Source organism: Pteropus vampyrus, unplaced genomic scaffold (genome assembly GCF_000151845.1).
Source record: "Pteropus vampyrus isolate Shadow unplaced genomic scaffold, Pvam_2.0 Scaffold32, whole genome shotgun sequence".
Classification (NCBI taxonomy): domain Eukaryota; kingdom Metazoa; phylum Chordata; class Mammalia; order Chiroptera; family Pteropodidae; genus Pteropus; species Pteropus vampyrus.
This window is the reverse complement of record NW_011888813.1, coordinates 3,797,487-3,809,543: the sequence shown is the minus strand read 5'-3', so window position 1 is coordinate 3,809,543 and position 12,057 is coordinate 3,797,487. Positions and strand designations below refer to the sequence as shown.

The following is a 12,057-nucleotide window of genomic DNA, read 5'->3' as shown; positions in this document are numbered from 1 at the left end:
TATGAAGACTTATAAGAGAGCTGTCCCAGAAAGGAATAACTTAATTTGCAATTCTTTACCGCCTACTTCTAATTATATTCAGACAGCACTGACAGACATTGAACAGTGATTTGTTGAGAACATGCCATGGAAAACGTTTGCACTAGGAGCTTAGACCATGGAATTTTTGGAATGGGACCTAAGAAAATATCTGTACATAGTGAGAATTTCTGCATTGTTACATAAATTAGCCTAATTTAATAAACAATAGACCAGGACTCAAGAATCATCTTTGTCATTTAATGGCACTTTGCCCTTGGTCAAGTCATTGAACTCTTCTCCAGGCTATAATCTCTTCTTTTGAAATGAAATTCTGAACTACTTGATTTGAGGTCCTTCGGATTGATCAGAAAAGAGGGAGGACCTTGGGTTCTTCTTTGAAGAGGATGTGGAGTTTGAACTGAACATTGAATAATGAGTGAGACTTACTGAGAGAGGGAAGAAACGATCATTTAAGTTGATTAAATCCCCCCCCCACCCCCCGCAATCCATGGAATTGCAAACAAGTAAAAACTATAAATGAAGGCAATTATGGGACTGTACAGGGCGGCCCAGTTTGAACTCTACTCTTCTCTCTTTGTCTTAACAGTAGATGTACACAGTTTTTGAAATCTGCAGTAAGTGACTGGATGATTAGCATTCCTTCAGGCGTACCTTTCAAATGCCGCTATATATTTAAGTCTTGAGAAAACTAAACTATAAGGAGTTTTATTTTGGTAGAAGAAATCAGTCCACTCTTGCATATACTTAGAAATAATGCTAGAAATGTCTTTGGGAGTGCCGTTGAGAATTGATTAGTAGAAAAGAGCACTTTTAGCTGATGAGATTAGGGAAAGCTTTGTGGAGGACAGTATTTTGAGATGCATCTTGGAATAAGAATTGAATTTGTAAAAATGCAAGCAAGGGATGATAATTACTTTGATTGAAATATTGTCTTTGAGTAATGTGAAGGTAGGAAATAAGGTTGGAAAGGTGTGTTATTATTAGGTCATTTAAAAATAGAAATAGTCAAGCAGAGGTGATTGGATGAAATTGTGCTTCTGGCAGCAATGTTTATAAGATGATTGAAAGGAAGGGGAGATAATAAATCAGAAGACAAGAGGCTATTGATGTAGTAACTAGATTATTTGGTGGCCTTTATGAAAACAGTTGCCAGGTATCCTGGAGATGAAGTAGAATTAGAGATTAAAATACTAATATTTGTATGAATACTGTGAGGCTACAGTATTAGAATGGTCTACAGTGTGGAAGTTGTCACTATTTATGAGGAAGAGAAAGGTTGTACATGATAACCAACATTGAAGAAAGATACTGTCTTGATGGTCAGTAGATAAGAGGAATGAAGAAAATCCTAAGGCTAAGTAAGTGGTATAGACATAAAAGGAGTTGGAAAAGGCAGAACTGATCTAGAGAGAGAACAGGGAGAACAAAGGGTATTCTTATTTTAAATGTTTGCCAGTATAAAATTGCCTATGAAAAAGACACATGTATATGCAGACCTGGTAGAGATATTTTACAGAGAAATAATAACTGCTTTAATGAACACAAGTACTCAGAGCTCTAAAAGATACCAATTATAGATTTATTAAAAAAACAAACAAACAAACAAACTTAACCTAGTAATTTTTTTTAGGGAGATTGAATTAGTAATTAGAAATTTCCCAACAAACAAAAGTCCAGGACCAGGCAGCTTCACTGGTGAATTCTACTGAACATTCAAAGAGTAGTTAATACCTATCTTTCTCAAAGTCTAAAAAAAAAACAAACAAAAAAACCCCCAAAAAACCAGAAGGGAACACTTCTAAACTCTTTTAACAAATTAAACTTCATTAAAAAAAAAAAAACAACAAAAAGTTTGTCCAAGCACAATGATATGAACTAGAAATCAATTACAAGAAGAAAGCTAGAAAAATCACAGATATTTGGAGATTAAACATGTTAGTGAACAACCAGTGGGTCAGAGGAAATCTAAAGAGAAATCCAAAAGACCTTGAAACAAATGAAAATGAAATACAACATACCAGAATTTATGGAACGTAGTGGAAGCGTCCTAAGAGAAATTCATAAAGGTAAATGACTATATCAAGAAATAAAATCTCGGATAAACAACCTAATTTTATTCTCCAGGAAGTAAAAAATGAAGAACAAACAAAGCCCAAAGTTAGTAGAAGGAAGGAAATAAAGATCAGAGCAGAAATAAATAAAATATATTCTGAAAAGATAATAGAAAAGATCAGTAAAACTAAGAGCTGGTTCTTTGAAAAGATAACGTTGCTAAAAGTTTAGTTAGACTCACTAGGAAAAGAGAGGAGACGCACATAAAATCAAATATTACAACTGATACCACAGAAATGTAAAAGATGATAAGACCACTATGAACAATTATGTGCCAACATAATAGAAATCTAGAAGGAAATTAAATTCCTTGAAACACAGCTTTTCAAAACTAAACTATGAAGAAATAGAAAATCTGAACAGACTGATCTCCTTAAAGAGATTGAATCAGTAATTAGAAATTTCCCAACAAACAAAAGTCCAGGACCAGTCAGCTTCACTGGTGAATTCTACCAAACATTCAAAGAGGAGGTAATACTAATCTTTCTCAAAGTCTTCAAAAAAAACAACAGGAGGGAACACTTCTAAACTCTTTTAACAAGGCCAGCATTCCTCTGATAGCAAAACCAGACAAGGACAGTACAAGAAAAGAAAATTACATGCCAGTATCCCTGGTGAACATAGATGCAAAAATCCTCAACAAAATATTAACAAGCTGAAATTCCATAGTACACTTAAAAGGATCATATACCATGACCATGTGGGATTTATTCTAGGGATGCAAGGATGGTTCAGCATTCACAAATAAGTCAATGTAATATATTTAAAAAATGAAGAATGAAGGTCATCTGATCATCTCAATAGATGCAGAAAAAGCATTTGACAAAATTCAGTGTTCATTTATGATTAAAAACTCTCAACAAATTGAGTGTAGAGGAAACATATACCTCAACATAATAAAGGACATATATGACAAGCCCACAGCAAATATACTCCGTGGTGAAAAGCTGAAAGTTTTTGTGGTAAATAGGAACAAGATAAGGATGCCTGCTTGCTGTCGCCACTTTTATTCAACATAGAATTGGAATTTCTAGCAGGAGCAATTGGGGAAGAAAAATAATCATCCAAATTAGGAAGAAATAAAACTGTCACTATGCGCATATTACATGATATTAAATGTAGAAAACCCTAAAGACTTGAGCAAAAAACAGAACTAAAAAAATCAGTAAAGTCGCAAGATACAAAATCAATATACAAAAATCTGTTGTATTTCTATACATTAATAACTATCAGAAAAGAGAATTAAGAAAAACAGCCCCATTTACAATTGCGTCAAAAAGGATAAAATATCCAAGAGTAAATTTAACTGAGGAGGTGAAAGACCTGTACAATGAAAACTATAAAGATGTTGATGAAAGAAATTGAAGACACAAATAATAAATGGAAAGATATTTCATACTCATGGATTGGAAGAATTAATATTGTTGAAATGTCCATACTACCAAATCTACAGATTCAGTGCAGTTTCTATCAAAACTTCAGTGACATTTTTCACAGATACAGAACAGTCCTAAAATTTATATGGAACCACAAAAGACTCCAAATAGCCGAAGCAATTTCTTTTTTTACATTATTTAAAAATTTTATTAAATTTATTGGGGCAACAATGGTTAATAAAACTATGTAGGGTTCAAGTATACAATTCTATAATATATCAGCTGTATATTGCATTGTGTTCACTATTCAAAGTCAAAATGTCGTTACATATTTGACTTCTCTTACCGCCTTTCTCTCTGGAAACCACCATATTGTCGTCTGTGTCTATGCGTTCTTGTTTGTTCATTTGTTACTTTCACATGAGTGAAATACGGTTCTTGACTTTTCTGTCTGACTGATTTTGCTTAGCATGATTAGTAATATAGTTAATTTAATTATGTTGATTCTTCCAATCTTTCCATTTTTTTTGTGTCTTTAGTTTCCCTTAATAAATTCTTGTAGTTTTTAATGTATAGGTCCTTCACATCCTTTCTTAAGTTTATTCCTAGGTATTTTATTCTTTTTATTGCAATTGCAAAACGAATTGTTTTTTTCTTTCTCTGAAATTTTATTGATAGTATATAGGAACACAATAGAGTTTTCTACATTTATTTTGTATTCTGCAACTTTACTGTCTTTGTTTATGGTTTGTAATAGTTTTTTGTGTAGAGTATTTAGAGTTTTCTATATAGAGAGTCATGCCATCTGTAAAAAGTGACAATTTTACTAATACATTCCCAGTTTGGATGCCTTTGATTTTTTTCCTCTTTCCTGATTGCTCTGGCTAGGACTTCAATACTGTGTTGAATAACAGTGGTGAGAGTGGGCATCTTTGTCCTGTTCTTGATCTTAGAGGAAAAGCTTTTAATTTTTTACTATTGAGTATCTTAGTTGAGGATTTGCCATATATATACTTTATTATGTTGAAGTACTTTTTTTCTATACCCATTTTATTGAGTGTTTTAATCATAAATGGATGTTGTGTCTTGTCAAATGCTTTTTCTGCATTTGTTGATAAGATCATATGATTTTTATCCTTTATTTTGTTAATGTGGTGTATCACATTGCTTTGTGTGTGTTGAACCACACACGCTTGTGTGTGGAATAAACCTTACTAAATCATGATATATTATCTTTTTAATGTATTGTTGTATTTGATTTGTTAGTATTTTGTTCAGGATTTCGCATCTGTATTTATCAGACATATTCGTCTGTAGTTATCTTTTTTTGTGTTGTCCTGGCCAGAAAACAAAAGCTAAAATGGTTGTAGGAGATCCTTATGCATCAGTAATGAGCCTAAATGTAAATGAGCTGAATTAACCAATAAAAAGGCATAGAGTAGAGGATTGGATCAAAAACTAAAACCCAACCATACACTGCCTTCAAGAGACACATCTCAGCTGCAAAGACAAATATAGGGTAGAAAATGATACTCCAAGCAAATGGCATTCAGAGAAAAGTGGCTGTAGCTGTACTTATATCTGACAAAATAGATTTCAAGATAAAAAAGGTAACAAGAGCCAAAGACGGGCATTTATAATGTGTTGAAGACAACATAACACTAATCAGTATATATACACTCAATCAGGGAGCACCAGAATATATAAAGCAGCTACTAACAGAACTAAATGGAGAAACTTGACAAAAACACAATTGCAGTAGGAGACCTAAATACCCCATTGACAGCTCTGGGTAGATCAAACAGAAAATCAATAAAGAAATATCGGCCTTAAATGACATGTTAGACCAAATGAACGTAATTGACATTTACAGAGCTTTTCATCCCAGAACACCATATTCTATATTTCTTCTCCAGTGCACATAGGACACTTTCAAGGATAGACTGTATGTTGGGACACAAAACTAGCCTCAACGAATTTAAGAAAATTGAAATCATACTAAGTGTATTCTCTGAGCACAGTGCTTTGAAATTAAAAATCAGCTGCAAAAAGGAAGTGAGAAACCCCACAAATATGTAGGGATTAAGCAACATGCTACTAAAGAACAACAGGGTCAAAGAAGAAATAAAAGGAGAGAGCAAGAGATACATAGAGACAAATGAGAATGACGATATGACATTTCAAAACTTTTGGGATTCAGCAGAAGCAGTATTAAGAGGGAAATCTATATGACTACAGGCCTATCTCAAGAAACCAGAATGGTCCCAAATAACCTAAAGTTACATCTTAACTAGAAAAAGAACAAATGAAGGCTAAAGCAGTCTGGAGAAAGAAAAACAAACCTGGAGTGAGTCATCACCTTTCCTGATTTCAAACTATATTACATAGCTGGAGTAATCAAAATAGTATGGTATTGACATTAAAACAGACGCATAGATAAATGGAACAGAAAAGAGCCCACAAACAAAACCCATCCATATGTGTTAGAACAGAAGAAACAAGAATACACAATAGGGAAAAGAAAGTCTCTTCAATAAATGGTGTTGGGGAAACTGGATCACTATCTTATACCATACACAAAAATTAACTCAAAATGGATGAAAAATTCCTAGATTACATAGGTGGTAAGCTCTTTGACATTGGCTTTGGTGATGATTTATTTTGGATTTGACACCAAAAGCAAAAGCAACAAAAGCAAAAATAATCAAGTGAGACAACAAATTAAAAAGCTTCTGCACAGCAAATTATCAACGAATTGAAAAGGCAACCTGCCAAATGGGAAAAGATATTTGCAGAACATATATCTTATAAGGGGTTAACATATCCAAAATACATAAAGAACTCATTCAACTCAATAGCAAAAATGCAATCTGATTAAAAATGGGCAGAAGACCTGAACAGTTTTCCAAAGAAGACATACAAATGGCCAATAGGTACATAAAAAGGTACTCAACATCACTAATCATCAGGGAACTACAAATCAAAACTACAGTGAACTATTACCTTAGAGAAGTACCATGTAATCTTGTAATTTTGCTTCTGAGTATTTACTTGAAAGACACAAAATCACTAACTTGATACCCCATGTTTACTGCAGCATTATTTATAGTAGCGAAGACATGAAAACAACTTAAGTGTCTATTAATGGATGAGTGGATAAAGAAAAATATAATGGAATATTATTCAGCCATAAAAAAGAATGAAATCTTGTCAACATGGATAGATGGACCTTGAGGGCATCATGCTAAATGAACTTAAGTCAGAGAGACACATACCATATGGTCTCATTTATATATGGAATCTAGAACAAACAACCCAGTTACAGAGAACAGATTGATGATTGAAAAGGTGGGGTGGGAAGAGTGAGTGAAATGGGTAAAGGTGGTCAAGAGGTAGAAAATTCCAGTTACGTCATGAGATATAATGTTTAGCATGGTGACTCTAGTTAATACTGTGTTGTGTTTTTGAAAGTTGCTAAGAGTAAATATTAAAAGTTCTTATAAGAAGAAAGTTACAACTGTGGTGATGAATGTTAACTAGACTTACTGTGATCATTTCTCAGTATATAAAAATAATCATGTTATAAATCTGGAAGTGATATTACATATTGATCATATCAATTAAAAAACAATTTGCAAATGCTATAATGTATGGGACAGTTTTTTTGGTGTGTGAATGGATCTTTTTGTAGTTTGTTTCCTCAGTCTTTTAATTGTATTTCTTACATTCTTTTTTTTTTTTTAATTTATTTAGATACACAGAAGTAAAAACAAATGGAAATTTCATCTCAAGGATGGTATTATGAATCTTAATGGAAGAGATTATATATTTTCCAAAGCCATTGGAGATGCAGAATGGTGAAGAGTTGGTTCTTTTCTTTTATAAATAAAACAAAAGAAACTTTAAAAAAATTTAAAGTGGACAGTTTGAAACTTGGGACGTACATCAACCAAAACTTAACTTCTGCATGTCAGAAAAGTGCAGTAGAAGCAAAGCTACTGGAACAAAGAGACTTTGACAACATAGACACTACTTCTAACTGGCAAGCCATGGAACTGTAGCACCTGGAGTTGTTGGGGTGGGGTGGGGGGTGTGTGTAGGAAAACCATACTTGTTGATTTTAAATACAGGTACCTGCCACTGGTAATTAGCATGTAAAGCTTTGTCTATATCCCTTCCTCCAACTTGGGTTCAATTAGAAAATACTTGTTGGAATGAACTGAAGAAAATTCCCTTTTGATAGGTTGAAATGAAACTGCTCATTGTATGTGGTTATATTTGGTAAAAATTGTGTGTGGGCTTTTTGCAAAAGGGCAAGAATTATGGTGTTGAATTTTAATCACTTGTACAAGGAAACAGTTTAGAGCTCATAATAGGTCTTAAAATATTTTTACTTGCTGTTTTCCCTCAGTAATATATACCTCTTCCTTCCCTGCTTTATAAAACATCTACTTAAGAATTAAAGGAAGAAATCAGCGATCACAGTTTATAGACAAAATTTGACCCAGGAATGGATATTTTAATTAGGTTTTCATACTCATTAAACTTGGGTCTTGTCTGAGTTGAGCAGAATTAAAATGACAACTTCAGTTTCCTTACAGAAAAATTGTACTTGTTTCTTTTAGGCCCACACCTTAAAACGAAACCCCAAGTGGCACCTCAGGAATACAGTTTTATTTAACAAAGGTACCATCTAGTTGAAATTATATACACACGAATAGATACTGATTTTTTTCTTGTTCCGCTGAAGTATATGCGTATATGTGTTTAGTCTTTAAGCTAAACAAACGTTCAAATAACATTCTGTACGTGGACTGAATTATTGGGCAGGTGGTAAGGACCTGGATTTTTATTAAACAATTTAGTAATTATAAAAGTTTCTTGTGTTTACTAGTAAAGAATTTTAAAACTATTATTTTAATTGAACAGATTTTTTTAAATGCAACTTTGTAATTTGAGGGGTTATTTTGGGGTTGGAGGGAGGGGTGGGCCACTAAGTACATTTTACCTCTCTTTGATTTGGTGGCCCATCCAGGCCACTGGTAATATAGACATGGGCTCCAGTTTGCACATCGGGAAGAAAGCATATAAATTTGACTTATATTAAAAGTAATGGAAACTTAATATGTATATTAAGAATGCATAGCTCTGTATTCTGTAAGGGGCTCTAAAATACAATATGCCAGTGCTGTGTTCAGTGTGAACAAGTCACCTGGGAGAAATGTATGAACACTTGTCTTCACTTTTGTGTTCTTACAACTCATTCTTTTCATGGTTTATCTTGACAAAATTCGTATGTGTTTAAGTTACTTTTGTATATTGAATTTTTTTGTCTTCCATTTTTGTTTTCCTTTTATTTGCCTTTATGTGTTTCCAGAAGTAACATAGAAACACTTTAAAGTACATTGCAAAGAAAAACTGTGAGCTATTACATATTTTTTCTTTTTTTAATGCAAATTTTTAAACTTCTAAAAAAGCTAATCAGTTTTTTTTCCTACTTCCCACCCCACATACCAACTTGATCCCTTTAACTTATGTTCTGAACTTTGGTGTAAATGGTGGTTTCTAGCATGTTAGTAGTTAGGTTTTCTTTAGATGCCATAACTGGTAATACGGTTTTTATTTTTACTATATTATTTTAGGTTTTTGGAGGGGAAATTCATTTGTATACCCCACTACTCTCAAAGCACATACAGGTTTTTGTTGTTTTTGGGGGGGATGTGTGTGTGTGTGTGTGTGTGTTTATCGAGGCTGAGAAAAGAGAAGGGAGGGAGTTAAAATCACAGCAGTCCTGTCATTCAGTTGTCCTCTAGTATAGTTGATAGTAGGTTTATGTTTACCCAATGGAGAGTTAATGACCTGAACTACCTATAAAAGTTTAGCAGTGCTGCAGTGTTGATTGAAACCCTTTGGTTATCTAGTAGTTCTTATGCTACTGAATCTTGTATTATTATATTATATTCAGCTCATGTTTTGGACCCTCTATGTAGACGTTCGTATTCATAGTAGAATTGTATACTGGCCTGTTTTTATAACATTATTTTCAAACATGAACAACCACTGCTTTCAGAGTGATTCACTAGGGTTATGTTGAAGCAGGAAATAACTATTTGTATTTGTACCTGTGTATTGCATATTAATTATGACATACTTGGCAAATGCTTTTCTTTTACCTGTGAAAATTCTGAAAGCCAGTCCAAACAACACTGCATATCAAATTTGTGCTCTTATATTACTGCATTGTGTTCCTTTTTAATCAAATAGCATGTTTTAGTTTTAGCATGGTGGCTTGCTATAAGAATGCCACTTGCTTATCTTTTATTGTACTTGAATTCTTAATCATGCTTTTAACATTGTATTTAACAAATCATTTCATTAGGTTCCATAAAAATGTCATTCCTTTGAAAAGGCAAGGATTCCCACTTTCAGAATTTTAAAATGAAAATATGTTCATTCAAAGAGGGAAAATAGTTCAGACATGGTATTATGAAAATAGGTAAAGGTTTCAGAAGAGGATTTGTTTAGATTTGCACAGATGGTGATGGCACCTTTTATTTTAAAAAAGATTAATGTTAATAGTGCTAAGGAAAATTTACACAAAATTACTTGATAAAATGTGGAAATGTGTGCCTTTCAGTATATGTACTCTTACTTTGGTGGTCATTTGTAGAATCAGACCATATGAATGCTTGAGAGCACATTTAATTTCTGCGGAGAGCCACATTTGGCTAAAACAACTCTTCAATGTGCAATTAGATTCTAGAGTAAAATATCTGTTATAGGAGGGGGGATCTTTATATTGGGCTTTTATATTTTTTTAAATGTTCACATTTCTTTCTGTTAATTAAATGCTGTCATAATATCACATTTATATTGTTGCCTCTTAAAGCCACCTTGATGTTATTCTTCTAGGAATACGTCAAGATTTGAGCAGTGTGTATTGTGATTAAAATGTGTTCTCGAAGAACATATTCTAATAGATTCTGATTTTAGACATCAAGAACATAAAAATATAATAGCTTTTGTATAAAGATTTTCTTTTGCTATAGTGAAAATCAAGGATTTGGTTTTCTTATTTCTTCTGGCTTTTATGGAGGAATGAAAAGAGTTGTCTCCTCTAAGAGTAATTTTTGATTATCTTATAGCAATAACGTCACCATTCTTTTCAGAAGGTAAATACCCCTTGTGCAGGAAAGCAGACATAATTTCATCTTGGGAGTTCCCTTTATGACCTAGCATTTTCTTCCTCTTGAGAAAATTCCTATATTTTCAGATTATTTCAACTTATTTGAGATTTTGTGCAATGTATTATTTTATTGATCCATCTTTGTACTTTTTCATTTTATTTCATATGTCTGTTTCCCACCTATCTGTCTGAATCAGCTATTTCAGATTTTGAGTTCATTGGTTAAAAAATAGTTGCTTTATGTATTTCCTCATTTGTTTATGTTAGTTTTGCCTTTTAATCTATTATGCTATGGAAATTATTCTGAAGTTTATATTTCCCTTTTAAACCTGCCTTAGTCTATGTTTTGTAATTTTTTATGATTTAAGGAAGAACACACCAAACTTAATATTTTTGTTTATTTTGAGAAACAAGAGAAACTTTTTTCCTTCTCTTTTAAGGGAAGAACTGCATTGAGTTAGTAACTACTAACTATTAGTAACTATTAAGTTACTATTTCACTAGTTAATAAATACTTTAGTCAAGGTTTCTTAAATCAGTCCAGTATGTGTCAGGGCTACGATTTGGGGGAGGGACTAATCCTTTTTGCTGTTCTGAGCTACTATTGTCAACTGCTGTTGTACATACTGTTATGTGTAAGGGCGTAAATATATTTATTATGTTTGTATAATTCATTCTGTACAATTGCAGATCAAGGTTGCTCTTCTGTGATATATGGGATATTATGTTTTAAAGACCATCTTGGAATACAATTAGAGAACTTAGTATTTTGATGTACTAAGACCTATTTTAAGTTTAATATTTTACCTTTGCAAAAACTTTAATTAAAGATGTTATTTAAAAAAAGTAATGTTGCTTGCTTTGCTTACTAGTTTATAACAGTGTTATATAAATAACTGAATAAAAGTATACAGTTTAGAAAGGAAAATGTTTTACATTGTTAATGAGAAGTTCCACTTATCAAAAAAAGGAGTATCTAAATTATTTTTAAAATAAGGGTGGGATTAGTCTGAATTATTAAACCCTGTTATAAATTCTGAATAGCTTTTAAAAAGAATAGTTGTATTTTCCAGGTACACAGGAATTTTAAGTTGGGCTAAATTTAACACCAACAAAGTGCAACTAAAAATTGATATAATGAGCATATTGTACTAAATGAGTATTTCTACTCCGAAGAATAGATTACTTAGGATAAAATTATTTGAGAACTTGTTTTTTAATTTCTCTGTTTAGCTAAATATTTTTAGTTCAGTTTGTAAATAATTGCATAATAGAATTATATTATTGAGGTTTATATTACATATTGAATACATTTTGTGTTATTTTAGAAAATATTAAATA

At 32.3% G+C, this 12,057-nt stretch overlaps 1 protein-coding gene across 1 annotated transcript in view; it reads left to right on the top strand.

Annotated features, from left to right (window-relative positions):
• GTF2A1 (general transcription factor IIA subunit 1) overlaps positions 1-11,566 on the top strand; it is a 45,170-nt gene extending 33,604 nt beyond the window's left edge. The window contains exon 9 of the mRNA XM_011357107.2: positions 7,284-11,566. Coding sequence (XP_011355409.1) covers positions 7,284-7,391 — 108 coding nt within the window. The 3' untranslated portion in view covers positions 7,392-11,566. The remainder of the gene's footprint in view (positions 1-7,283) is intronic.
• The last annotated feature ends 491 nt before the right edge of the window (positions 11,567-12,057 follow it).